Source organism: Chinchilla lanigera, unplaced genomic scaffold (genome assembly GCF_000276665.1).
Source record: "Chinchilla lanigera isolate Chin_1 unplaced genomic scaffold, ChiLan1.0 scaffold00013, whole genome shotgun sequence".
Taxonomy (NCBI): domain Eukaryota; kingdom Metazoa; phylum Chordata; class Mammalia; order Rodentia; family Chinchillidae; genus Chinchilla; species Chinchilla lanigera.
In genome coordinates, this window is record NW_004955414.1 from 15,732,401 (window position 1) to 15,759,513 (window position 27,113).

The window sequence follows — 27,113 nt, forward strand, 5'->3', positions numbered from 1 at the left end:
GGAGCCCCAGAGCTCCTGGCTGTGTCTGGTTGTATGGAACCTGTGCGTGGTCCTTCAGCTTGATGGTGTGAGGCAGGCCGCCCGGCCTGCAATTAAATGCACCTTGATGAGCTTAGCTCCCCACATCTGGGGAAACCACTGATCTCATGGGATTTGCCTCTCATGCTTTAATACTTATACTGACTTTCAAATACCTTTTCCTTTTATAGATGGTACTTTACTGGAGGAACCCAAAACATGATACACATATCCAAGATAGCATCTCTTCCCAACCTCTGACTCTGCAGTGAAGAACAGCACACTGCAAAGAAGCTCCTGCTCCAGATGGCCTCTGCTCAAGGTCTGAGGTAGCTCCACCTCTCCATGTGGGATAGGATGGATTTCCTCAGATTAAGATAAAGTTTCCAAATGCACCAGAGTTGGGTCTGCTGCTATGCAGTAATTCTATGCATTCTTTACATGGAAAACAACATGAACTAGTCTATTTAACACTGTAGCTATCAACTAAAACTGAGTCCAGGAATGCTTGCTCCTAATACTAACTGCTACGCGGACAAAAACAGCTACTGGGGAGTACACTCGGGAAGAATGCGTGTTGCTATACACAATATGTAAACAGCCAGGGCTTTTGTCCAGGCTAGCCCCATCTGATGTAACATAAGGAGACATGGGTTTCAGAGGAATTTCAAAGCTAGGGAAAAAAAATCATGTCTGGTGAAGTAAATTCAATTTTTATTCTTTTATATAGTACACGGATATATGGATAAATTTTCCTTAAAAGAGCTTGCAACCCTGAGGCAATGTCCTTGGGTACATAACATTTAAAGCAATAGCAAATGAAATCTGCAGGAATGACAACTGGACTTCAAAAACATAATTTAATATTTATGAAATTGCACACATACAAATAATATTCAATGCCTCATCTAGTCTCTCAATCCAACTATCTCAACTGCTTTGCAGTTTGCGTATTGGACTGCCTGAACTTTATATACTGTCATATAAAATGCCTTCCTTTGACTGCGATTTAATAAATTAATATGGGGTTTATACGTAGGAATTTTTGTCTGGTAAGTGCACTGCCAGAAGCATGCCTAGTTTTTGACCACAGCACCCGCCCAGATAGAAACTTTGGCTCCCAAAGGAAACTGGGTGCCATCTGACTGCCATAACCTTGGGTCCTTGAGGGTTCCCTGGATCCACTACAGGCAAGTTTCATCTACTCTGAGGGCCACACCGAGGGCACGGCAGAAGAGGTGAAAGGTCATAACTAGGCTTTTAGACCAGTGAATGCGATGTTCTTGGTCTTTAGGATGCACGGCCCCTCCCCTGGGAAGAGGTCTACAGGTTCACTCACTGTAATCCCTGCGGGAAAGGGCAGGGGCATGGGGACTTGGGGATAAGGAGAGGATGACGGCCTATGCATCAACCTTACATGGCCACAGACCCTTCAGTAAATGGTGGAAAGCTGTTTCTGAATATTCCATCTTCTCCAAGTTTTATAAACTGCGATGAGGGCAAATACCTATGAGAAACTAACGGTGAGTTCATTATATTATTTATATATTATCATCTTCCCTCTCAGCATAACATATGTGTAAATAAAAAGCAGACAAATGCCTATAAGGTGACTTGAGCTATAAGCTCTTTCAACTAGAGAATAACTTTTGCCTTAAAACAATTATCAGGCCTGAAAAGCAAACCCTGAAAGCAAAATCTTTGTCTGGCCCACTGATACACAATGATCCTGAGTCCCTCCTCTACTCCCAAAGTCTGTTTTTCTGAGGAATATCCTCCATTAATATTCATGTTGTGTCATAATTATTAAAAAGGGTAAGTGCAGCTTTATCCTCCTTTGGGGCAGTGACCCTGCCCTGGTCTTACTGTCTGTCTGCTCACGTCACTTATCAGAACTCCTGCGCGGCCGGCGGAAGCTGGACACATTTTCATTCAGTGCATAGATCCTTCGGGAGAACTCTTCAAATTCTCCCAGAACTTGTTCGTCACACTCCACGGCTACGGCACTGTCCACTGGAATGCAGTTAAATGCTTCTAGCTGGTCGCCTGCGGTGAAGCCCGTGGCTTCCAGCCCGATGATTTCTTCTGCTTGCTCCACGGTACAGCAGAGCTCCGCTCCGGAGGCTGGGTGGAACTCACCTGGGAGCTGCACACTGGCGGAGCCAGCCTGCTCACCAGGCAGAAGAGTGCCATTGACTGTGGCCAGGTGCCCAGAGAGGGCTTCTCCTGGTTCTTGGCTACACTCGGTTATGCTCACGTGGCTGCTGTTCAAGCTATCACTGAAATCCACACCTTTTTTCTGGTTTTCTTTGGAGAAGTCCAAGGAGGTATCCAAGGAGGAGGACAGAGATGCTGTCTTTCTCTCGGCCTCTCCCGCAGAAGGGATGGTGGTCACTGGCTGCACTAATGCTGAGTTGTAACTGGAAGGAGGGGTTTTGTACTGGAGTCTCTCATTCTCTGAGCTGGCTCGTTTTCGATGTCCTTTGTCTGGTGATGGCATCCCCCCAGAGAAGCCTACGTCTGCACCCCCAAACATGGAGCTTTGTCTCTTTGGAACAGGGATTGCACTGGAAGTGTGATGTCTGTCACTAGAAGACAAAACAAAAAACGAGAAGTTACTTTCTGCTTCAGAAATTAGCTTAGGCCTTCTGGGTCCAGAGACAGGAAGCAGCATATTTTAGTTTGAGAAAATAAAACTAGATAATAATCAGTCTTAGGCAGTATTTAATATAGTGTCTGAATACAAGAAAGGACGCGAAGCATGCTGGTTTCAACTCTGGGAGCTTCCTTCAGAAAGGATGCGGTACGTTCAATATATATTCAGGGTGTGGGATGCGGGTCAGAAACCACTGCATGTGAGAAAAGCTGAAGGAACCAGAGGGTCTGGCTGTGGAAACCAAAGGGTAAGAGGGAGCAATCAACTCCACTGGCATCTGAGGGCTGCCAACATTCTTCCTTATTTTTAACATTCCATACGTTTATCTTCATAATGCAGTCATCTTTCTTAGGCAGAGAAGTTACACGGCTTGCCTAGGATAATTCAGGGTGGCAGTGACAAGGTTATACGAGAGCTCATGACCTGTGACTTGATGGCCAACAGCCTTTCCAACACCCACATGCTAATCATCCTGCCATCGGAGACCCGGCAGAGAAGCATCAAGGGGACTTTTTCTTTTAAATGAAAAATTCACTTGGGAAATGCCTTCTCCTCTATAAGGCTAGCCACACACAGTTTATAAAACTTAGTATCCAGTGCTTTCTTTTGAGCCTGTGTTACTCCTTAGGAAGATATCTTTGAGCCAGCAATAATAATCACTCTTTAGCTATACAAAACTTTATGGTTTCTGAAGTAATTTCAAATACATCACTTTGCTTATTTCTTACAAAAACCTTGTTAAGAAAGCAGGGTACATATTACTGCACTTAAGTTTGAAATAATAAATAATAATCAGTTAATGGAAATATAGTACCCAGTCTCTGGAAATGATGGTTACGTTACAGACTGTGACCAGCTTAGCCATCCCCCGATCAGAGTTCTAGGTACTATTACACAAGGGCTGATCACAAAATATGGTGTGTAATTTAAATAAAAGTTATTACAGTAAATCACACGCTAATTAATCTCCCCTCAAAATACTCATCTTGCTTTGAACACACTTATCCCATCGTTCGTGCCGCTTTCTGAAGCAGCTCTGGAAGTCCTCTTTTGTGAATGTCTTTACGAGGTGTGATAAAAAATACAATGAAGTTGCTACAAGTGCCATCTAACAGAAAGACAGGCTTGTAAAAACATTACAGTGTGTCCCGATCCACCTCATTCACCAGATCTGGCACCATTTCACTCTGGCTATTTTCCCAAAGTCTAAATGACTGAAGTAACTCCACACTGTAAATCAATTCAGGATAGCAAGGCAGCCACAACAATGTAACTGAAGACACTCATAAAAGAGGACTTGGATAAGTGTGTTTGAAGTGAGGGGGATTAATGGAAATGTGACTTTTACTAAAAAGATCTTTAAAAAAAAGTATCCATTAACTGTATTTTTTGATCATACATCATCGCATGTGGCTGAAATCATATAAACTATGAGTTATATGCACAGACTGGGTTGAGAGGCAGACAGAGACACAAACAGAAGAATCATTTAATTTGCATTCTTTAGACGAGGAATGCAGAGAACTTAAGTGGCTGTGATAGGGCAGCCATGAAGCAGGAGTAGAGACAGGATCTACATACACTCAGCAACTAGTCATCACACGCACTTGGCCCGGGGGGAGTGCGGGAAAAAGACACATGCACAACACAGCAGCTTTGCTTCCAAGGTGAGTCCGAACTTGCAGGAGAAAGACATCCACAAATGTTCAAACAACAGACTTCCACATTACAATGGCAGAAAGTGCTGGGTTCAACTGTGAGAGGTTCCTTCAAAAAGAATGCAGTATATTCAATACATATTTAAAAGAAGAAGGGTCTCTTCTACCTGTGTCCACAATCACAGCTCTGAAACCAGCTCACAGCCCCTCTTTCTCAGATTTTTCCTGCTGCTGGGTACCGTACAGTCTCAGACCGCAAAGGTTACTCCCTGGAGCCTAGGCAACCACGAGGTTTCTAATCCACAGCCTGTCAGACCCTCTTGCTTGGCTCTAAGAACGGGTGCCAAGAGAGATTTCATAATTAGGGGTGGTCACTGCGGTGCTTATCACAGTGGGCAAGTAGACCAGTAAATTACTGTTTTTAGTTCTGAAGAAAAACAGAACAAAACCAAGCAAAACCTGCTGGCCTTAATCTAGGTTTGCACTTAATATGTTGTCAAAATTCACAGTAATTGAGTAAGCTACACATTTTTGCCAGTCTTGTTTTTATTCTCCCACTTGCTGACAGTGCCCCTCTCCCAATGATTTTGCAGGTTGACTAGGTAAGCAAACCAACGCAAAGCATCAGCACCACCCACAGACGGTCTGCTCCGCTTGAACAAACCCCAGGAGGGCTGGGCATACCAGGGGAGAAGCCTGCAGTAGGAAGGTGAGCTTGCTGGCTGGGACAAGGCCAGGTGCTTAACAGCTCCTGGCTGTCAAGCGTGAAGGATCTGACGCTGCGCTGTGCTGCCCTGCCCACAGCCCCTACCCCTCACGTCCTGCTCTGCTTCTCTACTGGGCTCCCAGTGGGCCAATCAGAGGCAAGGTTGGAGGTGCAGGCCCGGCACACCTAGCTATACTTAAGGAAGAGAGGGTTTCATAGCCCTCATTGATTTTGAGGCTCCCCAAAAGCTCCCTTTAACTTTGCACATCAGAAAAGTCAGTCATAAGGTGTGGCCATCCCCTCAACAGGAAGGGAAGAACCATTTTCCCGAGCACGCTCGTAGCATGTGGAAGGTGCTGTGCACACTCAGAACCCTTATATCTGCCCAGACAAAGGTAGGCAGGTGGGTGAGTCACGTGCGATGTTTAGGGCTGACGACCCTGACTAAACTGTACTCTTCTGGTTCCAGAGCCCGTGCTCACGACTGTGTCCCACGTGAGAATTTCAGATGCAGATTCACCTGAGATTTTATAAATGCCAACCAACGGCACACATAAGCGAAATGCCATTTACAGGCCTTCTGGTTTACCTACAAGCTCTGCCTCAGCCTGGTACGTTGCTGCTCTTTTCATGGATGGAGTCTAGCTTTGGGAGGTGGAGACTTTGGTGTTTTCTGACATCCTGATTCTGTGGCTTGCTTCTCCAGATCCCTTGAGTTTTTATGAGAAGTCATGTAATGACACTATCAGATACCAATTGGAAAATTATTAGCAAAACAGTCTCTCTTAAAATGGTAAGAAAATCAGTTATTTTGGACAAGTAATAAAGTGTGCATATCTAAAGTTCATCCTTTTATCACATTTTGTCTATCCACCACTATTTTCAGTTATATGAGAAGAAGTCTTTAAGATTTATTAGAACCTTTCTTATAATTTAAAAAATCTGAATAAAAACAATATTTTCTTGGCGAGTCTGGGCCATCACTTTGCCAACACAGTACTAAGCAATGACACAGTAGAGAGCTCAGGGGTTTTTAGTGACACATTTCTCAAACCTGAGTTTTTCCGCGTCCCCTCTCACTTCTGTCTGTGGTGTGCCTGTGTCAGGGCTCTTGCCAGCAATGGTTTCTCTACTCGTTTAAAAAACGCTTTGCTGTTTGTCTGCTGTGTTCTTCTAGAACTGATGTCCTGAGAACTGTGTGCAGTTAAGAGTAGGCAGGGCCAAGCATAGATTACTTTATCATAAACAGCACTGACATTATTATTTTATTTTTTGGCTTTTCTGAGACAGAGGTTCACTATGCATTTCTGACTGGCCCTGAACTCATTTTGTAGGCCAGGATGGACTCAGAACTTGCAGCAATCCTCTTGCCTCAGCCTCCCGAGTGCTGGGATTACAGACATGTGCCACCATGCCTAGCCTGACATGTCTGTTTGTTTGTTTGTTTTTTGGTACTGGGAATAGAACTCATGATCTTGCACTTGCCAGGCAGGCGCTGTGCTGCTGAGCTAAATCCTCAGCCCCTGACATGTTATTTTAGCTGCCCAGAGTTAATTTTTTTTATCACTTCCAGAATCTTAGCTATATTCCAGATTTTTAAGATAGTTGAACTCTAAATGGCTAAAACAGCAGATGATTACATTAAGTTGACATATACAAATATTTGTACATTTTAAATTATTACACTAATTTAAACTCATAGGAAGACTAAAAAATGTGAACTACATAAAAAATATAAATCATCAGCATAAGCCTATTATCCGCCATGTAACTACCTTTTTCGGGTGGGGGATAATAGGGGTTGAGGGACTCGTTCATGCTAGGCAAGGATTCTACCACTAAGCTACATCCCTGGCCTTTTTTATTCTTTATTTTGAGACAAGGTTTCACTAAATTGCCCATGTGGGACTTAAACTTGTGATCTCCTTGCATCAAATGCCCAGGTAGCTATGATTACAGGCATTGGTCACCACATTGGGCGAATAACTATTACTTTTGGATATTTTTATTTCAGATTGATTTTATGTATGTGTTTAATTAAAAAACTAGAATTTTGTGCATATATATAACTCTGTATCTTACTGTAGTTTATTATTAAAACCTCTTAGTAAAAATAATTCTAAATGGCTGTTCTACTGAAGGGAATATGATAATTTACTTAATTATCCCTTATTTTTGTAGGCTAAGAATGTTTCTGAATTTTCCTACTGAAAAGGAAAAAACCTACTGAGAGCATCTTTATATAAAAACATAATGCACAGATTTTTAATAAAGTAATTCTGATTTTCATATTTGAAAAAAGGTTTTGAGAAGGGCCTGTCATTACTTATTTTAGTACACACTAAACTTAAAAAGCATTTTATTCCTACTATTGCCTAAAAAGAGAAAGGTAGCAATCAAAAAGGCCAATGATAGGCCAAAAATGAGGAATGCTCAAATTTTAATATTCTTTTTGTCTGATTACAGTCTTGTTTTATGATTATTTCAATGAAAATTTTGAAACTCAGATTTACTAAATTACATGATCAATTTTTTAATGCTGCTGACAATGTACTTATCAAATGACATTACTACATTATATAAGTTATAATGAAGGACCTACAGAGCGTCTGCTCTTAAAAGACAACCAAAGGACTGCTTGCCTGTTACACACAAGGCCCAGGTTTCATGCCTAGCACCATAAAAAAAAAGTGTTTAAGCAGGTTGGGGTTTTAGCTCAGTGGTAGAGCATGCGCTTAACATGGGTGAGCCCTGTGTTCACCCCAGTACAGCCAACCTCCCCTTCCAAACCTAACCAAAAACCTGAGAAAGCTTAAATGTGGGTGGAATGAGTGGGTAGAGCGTGAAACATGGTAATTTTTCTTTACCCTCCACTTCCACCAAGGGGCCCTGTTTCCGGGGCTCTAAATTTGAGGGTGCAGAGCCTGAACTTCAAGCAACTGGGCTGAGTCCACTGGTTCAATGCACACCTTTTCCTCATCAGCCATTTGCCCTGGTGGGTATCTCTTGCAGTTTGGCTTAGGTCCAAAATGCGAATATGAGATCTGGGTTTAATGCTACAATTAAAAAGAATTTATTAAAAACAGTGACCCAGCTGGGGATTTAGCTCAGCGGCAAAGCGCCTGCCTGGCAAGCGCAAGGTTGTGAGTTCGGTTCCTGGTACCGGAGAAAAACCAAAAAAAAAAAAAAAAAAAAAAAAAAAAAAAAAAAAAAAAAACAACAGTGACCCAAAGATATTGTGACTGCACGTTCACTAGGCTGTAGTTTAGTAAAGCATGGCAGAGGTTGTTGACTAACTAAAGCATACTGGAGACTGTAAAACTACTTCATAATAAACCTTTTGCTGTAGGCAAAAAAGCGTTTTCTAGGGTCACCAACAATGATGAGGGAAATTCCATGTGGCCTGGAGTTGAGAGGTCAAAGAAGACAGTCTGGTTCAAATTTCATTTCTTTGGACCAATTTTTCCCTGAGTTCTCCAAATTAAAGTGATTAATTTCTTTCTCATCCCACGGGTTCTTACTTCTCGCAGTCAAGTTACCTTTTCTTATCGCTTCAGCTTTAACAAGAGACAGTGGTCTGGAGAGAGGGTGTCTGAGGTCCTGGATTCCACTCCCAGCTCAGCCCTATGACCCCATCTATTTGCAGTTACAACTTCACTGTTCATTAGCTACGTGCTACAGGCAGCTTTCTCCTTTGAACAATAGATCACTGGATGATGGTAAAGATGAAATAAAATAATCCACTTAAAAACCTTGGCTGAATGCCTGGCACACACACTAATGGCAGTAGTAGCTAGAATTGTTGTTGCTGTCATTCTGACTTGTTTCCATAGATTCAAAATTCCAAAAGTATTATCCTTGTTTTACAGAAAGGCCAACTAAGGAGCAATGACATTCAGCTTTTGCACAGGGTAGAGTACAGGTGACAGAGGAGAGAGCGGAATCTAGATGTGCTTTCCTCTGCCGTTCTCTCCCACAGACTCCTGCACTCTCCACCCACCTGCATCTCCACTTCTGTACTTGAAGGAGCTAGCTGCAAGAACCAAATAAAGAATTAAAGAAAAAGGTAGAAAAGTTTTGGAGAAAAAGTACCTAATCAATCAGTAGATTTATTCTGGCTAGCATGTATGGGCATCACATACCCTCCTTTGGGGACGTGGGATGGGAAAGACTTTTAAAAAGTAGAAATGCTCAAAACATACTATGCAGATGATCTACTAACTGCTTCCAGACTGTAAGACCTTCCCAGAATCCTTTGAGGTTTTATCCCAGTTGTCCTTAAAGCTCTGATGTAATATTTTCTGTAGGAATTTAGTTTCAGAGAAAAAGAAGTTTTGTAGGTGGGAGGCTGTCTTTACTTGCCTCACCAAAATGCCTAAGTGCCACGTTCAGCACTTTTGTACCTGTTACATGAATATCTTGCCAATAAAGCCAACCTAGGACCTGGCAGAACCCGTTCACTGTACTCCACTATCCTTACCCCACCACCTTCTTCTCTTCTGTTTGCTGTTGGTTTTACTGTCTGAAGCTTTCACAGAAAATAAATGAGAACAGAAAAAGCAAGGTAGGAAAGCACCAGTCCAAAATGCGGTCCTGGGGCTGGTGATATAGCTCAGTAGCACAAGCGCCTGCCTGGCAAGTGCAAGGTCCTGAGTTCGACTCCTAGTACAAAAAAAAAAAAACAACAACCTAAAACACGTACTCCCATTTCTGCATCTGCCATATGTAATAACGTGTAGCTCTAGCACTGAGAAATACAGGACACTAGTGAAGCACTTTCCTGCTCAGAAGCTCCATTTCATCTTCTGTAAAATGGGTACATCCACTCAATAGTCATTTCAGTAAGGATTAAATGAGACGTACAAGTAAAATTCTTTATATCATAAGTAGGTAGTCCATAAATTATTAATAAAATAATAGCAACTAACACTTGTGAAGTGCTACAGGTAAGCACTCTTGTTAACAGTTAAAGTTAATCTTCGCAACATGTCCATGAAATACTGCAAACCTCATCATCATTTTACAGATGAGGAAGCTGAGGTGAGGAGGTTAGGTAGAAAGCTAAGATTCAGCTAAACCCAGCTGACTCAAGAGATGCTAGACCCCTTCTTGCTTTCAATCGCTGGGACCTTGACGGCTTTTGTTGCCACCAACTAACCTACATTTGATCTCTGCTTCTACATGAAGGAGGGGGAGAGTCAGATAAAAAAATTTTGAGGTCAAGCGGACTGGTATTTTTCCTCCTCTCTTCTGCCTACATTGAGTATGTTCGGCTTTTTGGACTTTTTAGACCTTGTTATATATACTATTAGGCATTCTAAGCATCAATTGTGAGCAGAAATAAATTCTGCCATGAAAAGACGTAAATATGGAAACTTAGGGGAAAATGAAATAAGGAAAGAATGAAAAGATTTACCACATCAAGAGAGTTCTTGAAGCTGGGCTTTTTTTTTTCCCTCTCGGCTCTCTCAGATACTTGTGCTGGTTTTATCTGACTACAGCCAGGTCTCACACTGTAGTATTAGGAAAGAGCACAGTTCAGTCTCAGATATGTGTCTTTCCCTCCCTATGAAATGTTTCCTCTGAGGAACATTACTAGATCACAGCTGGTCAAAACACTAAATCCTGATTGTCTGGACCAGGGCCAAAATCTACAGCTACAGCTCGGTGGAATAAGAATACTTAAAAAGAAAAAAAAAAACTTTTAAACAACATTTGATCTTCTTCTTTCTCTCCTCTCAGAGCGAGCTATGACCTCATGGCAGTGAGACCTCTACATGGAGGTGTTTAAGTTGGTTTATAGCCATCAGAAATGTTTGAAGCTCTAGGTACTACTCTGCGCCAATATCATGTCAACTGTGCTAAAAAGCAATAATAGTTTCTCACCTTCTTAAAGATTACTGCTTAAATAATGCAGAGCAACGACAGGGCTGCACAGAGCGCCAAAAGCAGGTTGCCAAGGCAAAGCTGAGGTAGAATTACGTCTTTTGGCAGCTAAGAAATTATGACATAAAGTTAGTTTTTTCAAAAAAACAACCTCCATAAATTAGGCTACTATCCCTTTTCAAAATTCAGCACAGGGTGGGATTGATTTTTCTCCTTTCCACCTCTCAGATCAAATAGAAGTGCAGAGCCTCCTTTCTTTTTTTATTTTATTTTATTTTTTATTTTAAAGAGAAAGGAAAACAAAATAACAACAACCAAGAAGAGCCTCCCTTCTTGAAAGCCAAATTTAACAGCTAGATCTTATCTCCCAGGAGGCAGGTTGGGTTAATAGTTTTAAACAGGCAGTCTCCTGGCCACAGGCAACAATCTTAAAGCCTCTCACCATTACTAGATAAATGTAAGTGCTTAATCTTTGGCCTGGATGTTAACAAAAGCACCAAACAAAACAAAAATAGAAACAATCTTGGGCCCTTTCTTAAAGGATAGGCTGAAATGTGTGCCAGTGGTCACTTTTCCCCTGGGCTCAGTTGGGAAGGTTTCCTGCCAAAGTCTGACTAAATAAAAACAACGTATAAAAAGGTATCACGGAACAAGGGAGCCTTTAGATTTCATTTAAACTGAGTAGTGATGGAAAGATGAATCTGTGAAAGAGAATGTTCCATAGGCAAAGGACAAAATAAGCAAGCTGAGGAAATCCAGTTCCCCAGGAGATGTGATGGCAGGGCTTGGCCATCGGGCCTCCTTGGGCCGGGGCAGCAGGACCTGCTTGGAGAAGCAGGCCCAGCGTGGGCCAGCAGTTAGAACAAGAGGATGTAGACAGGCCAGAGTCCATCTGGAGCCCAGCTTTTGGTCTCAAGGTTGAGCTCGCTGGGATCACAGAGTACGCAGTGATCCCTCCCGGAGACAAAGAGAGGTCCTGGGATGGGTCAGGTCCACCACTTCACCCATCAGCTTTCACTTTAAGAAATCATCCGACAAATTCATGTACTAAAGTTACAGTCAGGCAACCCACATTATGAGGACTATAAAATGGTCTGTAGAAATAGACATAACCCATCTTGATGTCATTTATACAGCGCGTAAGTAACATCATACAACAGAACATGCAAAGAACAGGAAAGAGGTGCCAGCAAGGATATCTGGGGACCCTCTGGAGTGTCTGGACAGCACTTGAGACTTGGGAATAATAAATTGTTTATGCTGAAAACTCCAAAAAAAAAAAAAACCAAAAACCCAAAACTCAATCTTTGCCAGAGAAACCAAGAGGAATAGCAATCTCATTGAACCCAGCCCCAGAAAGGATTCGATAGGGAAATTAAAACTTTGGTCAGAGAATGCCTTTGGAATTTTAAAACTAAACTTGGAAGGGAGCTAAAGGAAGCATAAGACTCCTGAGGCCAATGAGAGAAACTGTGAAATGAAGCCTTTGAAAGACACTGCTAAAGCTGAGCTACCACTGAATTTCTAATAAACTCTGATGGAAACCAAACCATGAGACTTTGCCTGTTTGTTACATAAAAGAAAAATAGATAGCTCTGCCACTCTTTTCAGAGATGTTGAGGTCTTGGGCAGAAATGTTTCATTTATATTTGGCCACCAGTGAATTACTTCTTCAAAAGAGACCAAAGGACTCTTGGGATAAGGTCTCAGCAATCACATCCTTTGCAGTCCTCTGTGCTACCAAAAGAGGGGTAGCATGCAACTGTATCCTTATTAATGGGACAATTTACAAATTATGTCTGTTACACAGCAGGCATTGCACTGGACTCTGGAAAATGCCACAGTTCCTGCTTTAATGGGGCTTATTGTCCAGTTCTGTATCTCACAATTACAGACATAAATGTAAACCAGAAAGCTCTGACACACAAGATGAAGGTGTGTCACCAAAGCCTGCAACACAGAACGGATCCAGGGAAGTTCTTCCACGGCTAAGGAATGAGCTGGTGTGAGAGTATTTGCCTGGGAGAAAAAAAGCACACAGTAAGACCTTGTGTCAAACTAGAGAGAAACACAGAAGTAGAAGCCCACAGCCTTGTTTACATTTTTGTCCTTTAGTCATTAAAGTATGTGATAGCATGGATCTGGAGGGTCCCCCATCCGTCCTGGTTGAAGGCTCTATTCCCAGGGGTGGGAATAGAACTTTTAAGAGATGGGGCCTCCGGAGATGTCTCTTGGTCATTGGAGGTGTGCTCCTAAAGGGGATAGTGGACCTCAGCTCCTTCTTCTTTCTCTTTTCTGCATTTTGGCCATGAAGTGAAAAGTTTTGCTAAGCTACATGTGACCGCAACAGTGCAACAGGCCCCTTCCTCCCCAGGCCTGAAAGCAATGAGCCTGCGACCGGAACCGTCACAATACCCCACCCACCCAAGGATGAACCCAGGGCCTTCACACTAAGTTACATCCCCAAATCTGTTTTTGAGGCAGGATCTTGCTAAGTGGCTAAATCACAGGCATGCCTGACTAACCTTTTCTCTTCGTAAGCTATTTCAGGTATCTGTCATAGTGATAGAAAGCTCATTTAACACAAAGTGTTTTAGGTAAGGGTTTATTTGTGTGTGTGTGTGTGTGTGTGTGTGTGTGAGAGAGAGAGAGAGAGAGAGAGACAGAGAGAGACAGAGAGAGACAGAGAGAGACAGAGAGAGAGAGAGAAGGGGAAGGGGAAGAAGGAGAGAGGGAGAGAAGGCGTGAGGAGAACATTTGCGTATTCATGCAGTAGGGTGGAAAGTAAGGGTATTTACAGCAGAATACAATACAGCATGTGTGCAGTCCAGCTGTGCAGCTAGATCTCCCAAATGGGTGTGAATAATTTAGTCTTCACTTTTTTGAACTCTATTCGTCCATTTTCCAATCTAACTTCATACTGAGCACATGGTAGATACTCAGTGAATACATCGGTTTCATGAATAAAGGGACTCAATTAGCTGTACTCAGATGGAACAATTTTGGGTTTTTAAAACTTTGTTTTCAGCCATGTGTTGAGAAGTATTTAGCTAATGTATAAAAATTGTACAAGGGTTACTTACAACATGGAAAACAAAACTAAAGTTACAGTAAATCTAAATGACAAAATATGTAACCATTAAAATGACGCTAAAGTTTTTTTAATGGTATCGGTAAGATGCTTAAGGTGCAGTATTATTTGAAAAAAGAAAACATAACTAAAGACTATGTTGTTCAACACTATAGCCACTAGTAACTTGCCCCTGGTGCTTGATATGCAGCTAGTCTAATTTGAAATGTGCTGTAAGTATAAAATATATATGGGATTTAGAAGGCATAGTATGAAAAAAGGTTTTACTAATAATTTTAAAAATGATTACATGTTGACAGGATTTTTTTGGACACATAATCTGGATTTGATTTGGTTTAAATCAAACATATTATTACAATTTATCTATTTCTTTCTTGTCTTTTATAAAGTGCCTGCCAAAAAAAATGCACTTACACAGGTGGCTCACACTGTGTTAATACTGAATAGCACTTATGGAGAGGACAGGTTCTCAATGAGATAAGAAATACCTAGGAAACTGGCCAACATGACAGCTTTTTATCTCTGGATTATTAAGCTGGTTGTCTCCTACTTTTCTGCATATTTTTACAACCCCTCAATTTTATTCATTGGGCACATATAATTAAAAGAGTAAACAGAAATAAAACACAAAAACAAAGAGAAAAGATCTCAATTTGGTTGAAAGCCTGGGCTGCTGGAGATGGAGGAAAGCCTGGGGATACTCTAACGGCCTCTGTCACTGGTGGGAGGTTAGCGCACAAAGGATGTCGGACAGCTGTTCTCCATCCTGACTGAAGACAGAAAAAAGCGGAAATGGGTGTCAACCACAGGAGGGGGCCTGCAAGTTAAATATAGGGAAGAATTTCCTGAAGTAAGGGTGTTTAAACTCTGGAATGAGTTATGGAAGAAGCCTGGTCCCCCAAGGTCTTTTAAAACACTGCAGATACCCATATGCCTTGTGTGTTCCTGTCTAGAGGTAAGGGGATGACTTGTCAAGGTTCCTTCTAAAATAGCTGTCTTAGAGTAAGTAACCTCTATAAAACGTTCTTTTTCATTTACTTTTGACTAGGCTTCACTTTCTTTACAAGGATGCCAGCCTGCAAGCCACACTCTCACGGGCCAGCCCACGTGACACTGCCACCTTAAGTAGTACTCTTGAGAGTCTAAAGGCAAGATTATTTGATTTAAATTTAAAGATCAACGTCAGCTAGACACGTTTTTTAAGTCCCCTGGGGGTCACATGCCAGAACTCAGTTCTGAATTCAGCTTAAGCATGATGGAGGGCAGGGAAGAGGGTAGATTTATCTTTTAAAAGCTTTTAATACTGGGTACGCTCTCATTTTTAAAGGTAAATAAATGGTTTAGCTTCAAAGTCAAACTATCACTGTGATTTTAAAGAAAGTAGAGTGGCTCATTTATTTCAGACTTTCATGATTCTCAGTTTATTTTCCAAAAATGTGCCAAAGTTCTCAGGTACTTTCTTTTGCTACTACTTTTATTGGAAGCTGTTGTGCTTGATTGTATCTACAAAAAGGGACAGAGGCTCGGTCAGAATTGGGTCAACGGAATGACGTGGCGATTTCGCCGGTGAAGGGAGAGGCCTTCACCAAAAGGCATGTGCTGCTTTCCGGCATTAAACAACAGTGTCCACTGAACACTAATGGGGTCTGGAGGAGCAGTCTAGCGCGTGTCGAACGGCCAATGACACCGCTCTCCCTTGCTCTGTCCTCGCCAAGCTCATGGAGACTGACAGTCTCTTGAGAGCTGGTGCAGCACCGTAGAACTTCAAACAGGTCGGTCTAAGGTTCTTTACAAATGCTGCACTAACTGGCCACCGAAGCTGCTTCTCAGACCCTAAGTCACAAGTGACAGTGAGAGTGGACAATTCGGGAATATTTTTGCAAGCCATACCCTTCAAAATATTTAATTCATCTTATCTGTTCCTTTAGATTAAAAACTAAACAACTGTCAACTATGCAAAGGCAGAGCGAATCTTGCACTTTGAATCTTCCCTCATCTCTTGAATAGTGCTATACGTATGAGACACTTAATGAATTGTTAAATGCATGAGTAATACTTAACAATACTTTATTTAGGTCTTAGTTTATAAACCATGTTGACAGACATTATCTCATTTGTTCCGTATAACTATGCATGGGAAATAGGGCTAGTGCTAGTAACTTCTTAAAAAAACTGACACTCGAAAAACAATTTAGGAAAAGAGAGCTAAGATTGGAACCCACATTTTTTACCCTGACATCTAGTGTTCCTTCCTCTGCATCATTCTGTCTTGCATAAAAGTGCTAGTTTAAGTTTTATAATCAGGATAAGTGAAAGAATAAAAAAATTCCACGAGTAAAACAGAACAGATGGCTTTGCAATCCTCCCTTTATCATGTCTTATTTAGTGCTGGGGATTAAACCTAGGGCCTTCACAATGACTGACAACCCCAGTCCTATTTTGTTTTGAGACAGGGTCTTGCTAAATTGCCAGACTGCCCAGACTGGGTTCCAATTTATGATCCTCCTGCCTCGGCTTCCCAGGGTGCTGAGATTACAGGTGTGTGCTACTCTGCTTGGCTACAGCAAACATGTTTTAGGCCACTCGTTTAATCCTTGTGCTTCCTTATTCTTATTTCTTAACAAATGGAATTGAAAGAAGTAAAAATTTTTGTTTCTTTCAGTCTTAAATTCTTTACAAAGTCTTATGATTTGCGGTTTCCTTTTCATTTAACTGGGCTATTGTCCCTTAAGCAGCTCCATCTTATACCTCGATCCTCCCATGCAGGGGAGGTCCACTTGTGCTTGAGGTTCACTCAAATGCCATCTCCTTAATGAAGGCCTGTGCACATCCCTCATGCCAGGAAGTAAAGGGCTTCCTCCGAATGTTCAGAATAACTTGCGTTCCTTTCTTAAAACACTTTCTATGCTGTATCATGCATTTTTAATTTCTATTTCACTGCCTTAGACTACAGGCTCCTTGAGCACAAGTTCACATTCCATGAATAGAAGAGATCAGATGGCTTATTCATTCATTTCCGTAATTCTAGGCTGGGACCTCAGAGCTCAGGGAGATGCAGCCAGTAAGACCTAGCTCCAAGCTGCTCACAAGCCAGTGAGTGAGATGTGGTGGAAACATGACCTAAGCTAATGAGAGAATACATCTTGACCTCTGTATCTGCCAATGTGACTGCTGAGCGAATGAAAAATGAGGGAGGACATGAGCTGGACCTTGCAGGAGTGCAGCATTAGGGCAGGACAGACGAAGGGGCAGGCTATTCTCAGTGGTAGGAACTCACCAGAGTGAAGGACTGAGGTCAGAAGGAAGTGTTCTGTCTGGAGGTCAGCTGAGATGGGGTGGGAGAGGCAGTGTCTCAGGACCTGCATGTGAGGGCCTCACTGTATGGCCGTTCACAGCAGCCACTGCACAAACCCTCTCCGACTTGGTTTTAAGTTCACTGCCTCACGGCAGCTGGCACACGCATTCCTCCCTGGCTGCAGCTTAGCACCCATGTCAGCTGTGCACAAGCATGTCAGTGAGTCTTGGGCCAATTCAGTCAGTAGGAAAAGAAAGAAAAATGCGATGTTTAAGTGGCATCCTGGTGACTTTTAACCAAAGTACTTGAGAGTACAGACTCTGAGCTGTGGTTCTGCTTCTCAAAATTGTATTGCTTGGCAGTCGTGACTACGTTTGTAATCCCAGGATGAGAAAATGGGGACTGCTTTGGAAAGAGTTGGCACAGATCACCGAGAACTGTGCCCATGCGACTGTGTTCATGAGGAGAGAAGGGTTCACTGGACGATCAATCAAGTAGATGCTCCTAATATTAGTTAAGAATTGTGTAACATACAAGAAAAGAATCACTTCATTAGAAGAATTTTTATCACAGTTGTTTCTTTAGAAAATATAACAAAACAAGCTGTCACATAACTTTGAAGCTTACCATAAGGAGGAACTCAGTGAATGCACTGATCCTCGGCCAGTTTGAAATCCTCAACACCAAAAGAACAGACAGCACTATGCTTCCATGGGGACCAATCCGTGAAAGGTAACAACCACATAGAAAATGGGAGTGTTTCCTTTTACAAAAGATGTAAGGCCTCCCTTAGGAGCGTGAGTTTTTTTACCCTTTGCCCTAAGGAGCAGAGGCTTGGGAGGTAACTCTTCAAGGTTGCTTTCGGAAGTTCTCAGGTTTCCTGAGGCTGAAAGTGCTTGTTCCGGCTTTGTTTAGATTTCTAACTTCCAGCCAGGCTTCCTAAGGTGGTCTTGGGCTGGAACCATTCTGCAGCATTCGCTCGCCTGCATTTTGCATCCATCTTAGTAGCCGCTATTTTCATTAGCGCTCCATAAAGTGGTCATTACTGTTCACTCCGTGTTAATGTGCTTGGCACAGATGGCACAGAAGGGCACTGTGTAAATATGTAAGTTTGGGCTTAATGGGTTTGCTACATCAGTGCCAGAAGATGAAGATTTTTGTTTTACTGCTGCAGGTTCATGGGTCAACCATGCTCAGAAACTCGTTTAACTTCTTCATACCTTCAAACTGAGAGCTGCTGGAAATCACCATGTTTTAGCGGGGGAAGGGCAGTCAGGCTGCAGTGAGGAAACAGGTCTACGCAAATACGGTATGTTGGATAAATTGTCTAAAGAGATCTCAAAGACAGGGGGCTCCTCTCTGAGCTTCCAGTAATTTGCTGTGTTTTTCATTATATATATTTTTCTAATTTTTATAACTGTAATTTTGTATTCTCTTTTTTATTTATTTAATTTTTTTGGTACTGGGAATCGAACTCAGGACCTTGCACTTGCCAGGCAGGTGCTTGCGCCACTGAGCTATATCCCCAACCCTGTATTCTCTTTTTTAAAAGGCTTAAAAAGGGGTGCTAAGTTGAGTTCTCCCATAACCCAGGCCCCCTCCTCCATTTCGGGCTGAGGATCAAACCCTGCGTTGAGTATTTTAGGCAAGGACTCCAGAGCACTGAGCCATATCCCCAGCTCCCGCTCTACTCATTCCTAAAATGAATGTGGACTCCAGCTTACGTGGTTTGTTCTTTGCCAATAAAGCTGCTGTGCCTTCTCTTACATGTCTGCTCTCTATGAGCAGACAGGATGAGGAGGCGGTAGCAGAGAAGGAACAGGGAGAGCATGTTTTAGACAGAAGGAGCAGTGAGTGTGATACTCAGACAGAAAAGAGCTTGTTTGTGTAAGTAAATAGAGACCATACCAGACTGATACACGAGAGTGGAGAGGGCGGTGTCAGACGAGGCAGAATCAGGTAGATCATGGAAAAGAACTTAGATTTTATCCTAAGATATTACATCCACTGAAGCTTCACAGTGACTAAGCTTCAGCCAGAACTTAAAAAGACCACGCTGGCAACTGTAGCGAATGGGTGGGGAGAGTTGTACTGGCGCAGCTGTTTGGGTTCTGTATTCATGTCCGCTTGCTACGTGACTCACTTCCCCATTTGATCCTGATTTAATCAATTTTACCCGAGCAATTATACTCCTAATGTCATTGGTTGAACATATTTTGTCCCACCTCATGCCCACCTTGGGGGTTCCCATGTTTCCCATCTTAGATTTTTGTCATTGATCTGCTCAAAAAAATCTGTAGACAAGGCAGTGTCCTTGGCAACCCACTCGGGCTCCCTTCTCTCTCTAGAAGCTTTCTTTCCCTGAATAAATGCACTCTGCTCTTAACCTCAGTTGCTCCTAAAATTCATTCTTTGATTTTTAGAGAACATGAACTCATCCCACGTATCTTTCAGGTTGGAAGATGCTTTCCCCTATATCATAACTACCTTAAGTAGGAGTTTTTCCTTGCCAGTTATCAAGAAAGTTGGAGACATTTTCCTCTCTCTTCCCATGAAGGGCTTGACTGACTCAGCATCTTCCCACTCTCTCATAGAGCGAGACTTTTCTGATTGGTGATTAGAAGCCAAAGAAAATCAGGGTAACCTTGACTGAGGCCTGCCTGGCCTCCTGCAGAGGAGTCACCTGACAGCTCTCTGCGACACTACAGGCCTCCTCTGGGGAAAGCAGTGGTTTCTGCGTGTCCTATTGTGACGGTAAGGGCAAGTATAATTTTGAGTGACGTCTTCGCAAGCTCTTTTTATTATAGATCTAAAGCCACATTTTCCAAGTGGTTTTATCAGTAATAAAACTGACATTTTGATTGTATTAGTCAGTCTCTTGTATCCTCTCTCATAAATGGTTCCAATCCTCACAGGAGGGAGAAGCTACTTATTGAGCGGCCTCAAACCTCAATGAAACTTACAGAAATGATATCCTCTAATAATTAAAAATGTGGCTCTAGCCCATGGATAGGCAAATAAAACAATGGGGCACAACAGAGAGCCTATAAATGGATCAGTGCACGTAAGGGCAGGTATGCGAGCAAGGTGGCATTATCAATCAGTGGGAAGTGACAGCTCCTCCAGTGAAGGATACTGGGACAATCTGCTATCAGTACTGAGCAAGATTCATTTAGTGATTCATCAGGTAGCATTATGCGGCGCCTCTTTTTTCACTATTTTGGCATATTTACTGTTAGTATTAGAAAAAAACTTTTCGTGAGTGATACCCCGTTTCCAATGGTAGTACACCACCACTTCACTGGGAGCAAGGCTTCTTCAGCTTTGTTTTCCTTGTTACCCTCCAGAGTGCCAATTGTAGAGCTGTACTCAGAGCTGATGCTAAACGTGATAGTGCTTCCATTACTATTATTAGCATTAGTTTACATTAAAATGCAATTCTTTCCCTGCATTCCTCAAGCCATCCACCTACATCCATATCAATGCCAAGCTTTGAAAATTATTTTGACATTCTGAATAGAAATTCTTTAAGCATTGGTGTACAGTATGTTTAACAGAGTTCTACCTAAAGCCAGATGTCTGCAGTCTCTCATTTGAGATCATATGGAACAAAAATCAAAACCCTCAAAGATGAACCATAGATGTCACTTTCTTATTATCTTCAAAGTGTCTCCTCATGGCATAGAAGAAAGTGAAACCCATCTTGCACACCCCCTTCCACTCCATAACAATTTTACCATGTGCTATTTCATGTCATCCTCACAACAAACTAGTGAGATAAGCAAAGGAGAGAGTATGGAGGAGGAAATCAAATTTCAGAGAGCCAGGACTTCAAATCCACCCAGCAGATCAGAAGATCTGGGATCAGAAACCAGTGCTCTTTACAAAACACTATGTGCAAACCTCAATGAAATTTACAGAAATTATAATCCCAGGTGTCTGAACTCTAAAGGCCTGACTCCCACTCCAGTGATTTTGTAAACTGAGGCCCATTACACAAGGATTCAAATTCTAGGAATTACTAAATGGTCAGAGCTCATCGCTTTCCATTTGTTTAGGTAAAACTCATGTCCTCTTTGTATCAGACTCCCTTTCTCTCGCCTCTCCTTCTTCCTTCTCCCTCCTTTCCCTCTCTTCCTCTCCAGTACTGAGGACTGAACTCAGGGTCTTTACACTGAGCTACATCCCTAGCCATTATTATTTTTCTGAGATGGTCTCACTAAGTTGCTAGCTTACCCTGCCTGGGCTTGAACTTGAAATCGTCCAGCCCCAGCCTCCCAGAGCATGGAGATTACAGACCTGTGTCACCACATCTGGCTCCCCTTCTCTTTTTGAAAGGATCAAGTTTATCTTGACACAGGTTTTTAAGCAGCAGCTTAACCTCATGGTAAACAATAACTAACACCAAGTGTAGACACATTTTAGTATGTATGCTGGCCTCAGATGAGGTCCTGAAAACTAGACCTCCTCCTTCCCTCCCTACCTTCTTTAGTCTCATAGCCACTCCATCTGATGCTCATTTGATACATGTTCTTTGTCTGTTCTTCGAAAAACTCCTAGGACCCCCATGTCCTTTCCACGAATTATACCAGCTCTCCTCCAGGTTTGGCCTCAGCTATGCACAGCCAGCTTCCCATTGTTCTCACAATACCCTGGGACCTCCTGTCCCGAGTGTGCTCTTCCCTCCTCAGCCAGGTGGGTCTTTCCTTTTCTTCAGGTATCTCATTGCAGAACGGAGCCCAGGTGTGCCGCTGCATGGAAGTCGGGAAAGGTTTTCAGGTTCATGTCAGTTTCTGGCTGTCAGAGACAATGATACTCACCACCTGACCATTAGTCCATGCTCCATGAAGTTTTTCAGGTTAGGAAGGGTTTGCCTCAAGTCTGGAGTCCCTAGTCCATGCTGATATCTTAGCTGCAAAGGTAGAAGAATAGAATTAAAAGACATTTTGGCAGATTCTAGGCAACGCTTCAGAAAAATGAAGAAGTAATTTTTTGAGCTGTAAAACAGGAAACGTAAATGCATGATCCTGCTATCAACCACACTGCTTGGATGGTTTTTAACAGTTTCTTCATTTACTGCCCCATTATGGCCGAAACTTGCAGAAGACTAAGAGTGCCGACTGTAGCTGGTCATCTTTCTGCTCTTTGACCCTGGCAGCATTTGCTAACCACAACTCCAAGGACATACACCCCAAAATGAGCACTGTATTTCATTTTAGATACAGGCAGCTTCCCTTCTCTTCTTGGCCCTTCCCTTTGTATAAACAAGGATAAGGAGCACTTGTATTCATCTCCGATTTAAATGTTCGGCATAGTGCTGGTGCTCAGCCACTGCTCATTAAACAAATGAACAGCAAGCTACTTCTGACAGGGGCTGTGCTTCCTATCTCAAGCCTCCAGCTCTCCTCACTGTCCAGAAGCAGAGCAGAGCTGGACAGCTGACATGAGAAACCCACTGGTGTGTGGCTATTTCTGCCCTTTATCAGACTTATTTCTACCAGAGGCAATTTCCTGAAATTAAGTTTTCTTCTTTGTACCTTAGAGAACTTGCTAAATGATTGTCACCTACTTCTTTTCACTCTGTTTCTGCATACTACCATTTGCGTCCTTATCAGACCATAATCGGTATATATTCACACATATGCTCATTTGTACTCCAGACACACAGAAAGTAGACAACACATCTTCACAGAAATGTGGTTTTCCAATGATATAATGTAGGTGAAGAAAGTTTATAAACTTTAGAACTGGGTACCAGTATACAATCAGGCAGGAACATCGCTCTTAAGGTTTTACTTTTTCAGTACTTATGTAAAATTTTTAATATTTTCTTCTCTTAAAATCCATTACCAACAAGAGTAATTTTTTGTCTGTATCTAGTATTCAGTTGATTTTTCTCAGTAAGTGACACTTAATGAAAAAAGTTCCCTCTCACTGGTGGGGAGCTTTTACAGAAGAATGCTCAAATGTGACGGGTCTCCAGAACAGTCTGAATGACTATGCACAGACAGCCAGGGGCAGAAACACACAGTGTTAACACTACAAAATATTGTGAATATTATTTAAGCTCTAATTGTTTCCTTTTGCAGAGGGGAAAACTGAAGCTCAGAAAGAGGAAGCAAATTCTCCAAGGCCACAGGTTCAATGGCACAGCCACAAAAGCCAGGGCCTCCTTTCCGCAGTCCATGCTCCTCTCCCCTCCTCTCCAAAGCCTGAGCAAAAAATTGCTAACAGCACTTGGGAAGACAGAGGGAAAATATTCTTCTTTTTCCAACCTAGCTGGGTGACCTAAATCACCTCCTGAGATTTGCTGACCTTGAATTATAAGATCTACCCCATATTAAATGACATCATTTCTTATATTAATATAAAAGCATTTCTCCATACATTGATAAAAGCAAAATGGCTGATATCCCAATATGACATTCCTGAATTCATTGTTTCAATAAAAACGTGAAATTGTTTACACATGGCATGAAAATTTCACCTGTGATTCATACTGAAAAATATTAAATATAAAAAAAACCCATCCTGAAATAACACCAAGCTGTGTGTCTCTGAGCCAGTACACAGTGAATTGCCTGCCCCAGGCTCCACAATAGAAGGTGGGTGTTGAATTCTTTTCAGAGACCACAATGAAAATTTCTCTCCAAGTCTGATTTCAACCAAAAAAGGAAAACAGGGAACTTCAAGCCTCCACCCGGTTCTTAACTGTGCACTGCTGTATATTACTACATTTGTGTCATAGAATTTTAGGATTTTATAGCTTAAAGAGAACCTGCAGATCATCTTTCTAACCTCTGTTCTTTCACAGAATAAAGAAACTAAAGCTCAAGAAGGCACATAGCAAAAAAAAAAAAAGAAGGCACATGTCCTGCTGAAAGGCACAGGGTTGACAAGGGACACAGCCAAGGACAGAACTTCTTATGTGCAGCTCCAAGTTGTATTGCATCACCCTTTTAGTTTATATACACAGTACACATAGCTTTAAGTGCATGTATGTTCAAGAAGTTTAAGTCTACACTACTATCAGGTTTATAGTGGAAAAAATAACAGTTCTTGCTGTTTAGTGCTAACCACTCTTAATGATTTCTTTTTTACTGTAATCTTTCTAAATCATACGTTCATATTAATATTCTCATCCCCCCATTTTAGACACTATCTACCATGTTCCCGCCATGGAAAATGAGAATGTAGCTTTCTTACACGTCTCCCGTCTCACAGAAACATTTCATCCCTCCTTCCACATATTATCTACTGATTTTTATTAATAAGTGAGAATTTGACTTTGTGCCCTTCCACACTTACTTCCCTTCTTTTCCTTCCAATATGTTCAATATCACAGTTTTTGTTAAATAAACATCTGGTGTTTACCTATTACACCTACACAAATATTGTTCACTGCTAAATGGCATCCCATATTACTCCTTTTTGGTACTTTCTTGTTTGTTTCTGGAAGTGAGAATTGCTACTTTTTTCCACCAGTTAATTTTTATGTACTTGCCACTATATAATCTCCAAACTAGGACAAAACTTTAAAATTCTTTTCCATTTGATTAACTATATAATTAACCTGTCAAGTCCATCTCTTCCAGGAAATCTACAGAGATAGATTTCCTGAAGCCTTACAGAGTTTAATATGAGAAAGTATATGAAATATCCAAAACAGTACTGTATCTGGTACACAGTAAGTGCTCCACATACAATACTTACTGTCATTGATACTCATGTACTCTCTCTGTATTCCCATCCTCGTATCTATGAACTGTCTAGGCTTAAAATTAGTAACTCAGTAATGGCTTCTTACTTAATTAGAATAGGAATCAGAAAAGGAAGAAAAAGTGATTTACTTAACATTGAAAGAAAAAAATCTTTATTGCTCATTCCTTTTAAATGCTAATGTTCACTAAACCTCTGATTGGAGGGACACACACACACACACACACACACACACACACACACACACAAAATAATTAGAGTGAAATGGAAAGACTGCTACATGATGTGGATGATCGGAAGACCTGGGTGACAGACCCAGCTCTGCTGCATGGTCATGTGCAAACTCCTTCCTTGTTTGGGATAGTAAAAGTTTTTGCAAAGATTACTTTTAAATTTAAGTAATCTTTAATAAGTTACCCTGGTGTTATAAAAAATAGAAAAAGAAAGCTCTAGGCTGAGGACAAAAGGACAAGGATAGAGAAAAGGGAGCAAGAACTGCTTATCCAGTTTCTACATGTGCTATCCACCCATTCATCCAACAGATATTCACTGAGTGTCCACCAGGGGAGGAGGAGGACTCAGTTTGGTGTCTTTGGAGTCACAGACCTGGTCTCAACCTGTTTCCATCACAATACCTTGAGCAAGTTACAGACCAATCAGTGCTTTGTCTATAAAACACAACCAATGATATTTGTCTCCTAAGATGGTCATGACGTATAATTACTTAGTTTTTTCAAAGAGAATGGAAGCTCCTGCCTTTTAGGGGGTATCTGACTTTTTAGAGGGCAGTCATTAAAACTGCTGGGTATAAAGCATTAATGTGACGAGTTCTGACTTTCCTGCTTATGAGTGGTCAGAACTGACTCAGGGCTTTAAGAGCATGAAAGACGAAAACAATTCCACAGGCAGCTGTAAAGGACAGGGCAAAAGTTTAAGCTTCCTTTTCTCTAAGAAATATTATCTCAATTCCATCAAGAACCTACCCCCATGAAATACCATCAATTCTACATTTCCCCAAACATGTCTCCTTCTGTCCTCTCTTCAGAGTGCAGTGGCACATGCCAAGAAACTTAGGCAAATAAAATACTGCTTGCTTTGAGTCTAACTGCCTCAAATTAGCCTCTGAAATAAACACCTTTTGTAACAACTTCCTACTGCAGCACCACCCAGAGTCTAAGCAGTTTTAAGTGGAATTTTGGTTTCAATTAGCTTGAATTTCAGCTTTGCTTGGGTTGGTTTAGGACTCCATGGAAACAATTACATTTTTGTTCAGCTCAGTGGCTGGTAGGCAATGAAGGCAAGAACTACATATAGATAATAAATGAGATGGGAAGTAGGGAGAGGCAAGGTTCAGTGGTTTCTTTTGAAAAAGTAATGAATGGTATTGTCCTCTAGCAAAAGAAAATTCCTGTATTAAAATAGCCAGGAGAAGCTGGCTTTGTAGTTAGTGGAACAAGCAGAAAGAATAAAAACCAGAGCAATGGACACATTTAGACCACAATAGACAACTACAGCCTTGTCAGCTGCACTAACTGTCTTCCCCATTCCCACCCCCAAACCCCTCTGTTAAAGATACAGTATTTGTCCCAAGCTACATGCCGGTCACATCTCCAGTCACTATTCATCCAGCTGCAAGTTTCACTATGTAAGACAAACAAATCAACGATGATATTAGAGCTATGATAGCTTGGAATTAACTAGGTGATACAGCATGATGGATGCTGGCCCACTGGCTAGGTATGACCATATGCAGCTCTGGAGACCATACTTAAAGCACGATTATACTTCTGAGAAATAAAGGGTGAGTTTTTATACACAGTCAGCATCCTCCTGTTGGGCTGAGAGGTCTAATTTAATATCAAACTGCTCAATTTTATTTTTATTTTTTAAACACAGTTTTTCTAGGCCAGAAAAGACTCCGGGGTTCAGGAGTCATTTTGTCATTTAGGTTTTGGCAGAGAAAAAAAAAACTCACTTTAGACAACACACACACACACACACACACACACACACACACACACACACGATCCCAGTATATGAAGCAGGCACAAAAAGCCCCCACTATGGGTTTCCTGGGTTCATCC

The 27,113-nt window shown here is 41.7% G+C and overlaps 1 protein-coding gene across 2 annotated transcripts in view; it reads right to left on the bottom strand.

The window, feature by feature from the left end:
• Nucleotides 1-715: 715 nt before the first annotated feature.
• Nucleotides 716-27,113, bottom strand: part of Uvrag (UV radiation resistance associated) — a 310,440-nt gene continuing 284,042 nt past the window's right edge. For both annotated transcript variants that reach the window (XM_005379880.2, XM_005379881.2), the window contains 2 exons: nucleotides 22,131-22,222; nucleotides 716-2,606 (listed from right to left, as the gene is read on the bottom strand). In XM_005379880.2, the coding sequence (XP_005379937.1) occupies nucleotides 1,901-2,606; nucleotides 22,131-22,222 (798 nt within the window). In that variant the 3' untranslated portion in view covers nucleotides 716-1,900. The remainder of the gene's footprint in view (nucleotides 2,607-22,130; nucleotides 22,223-27,113) is intronic.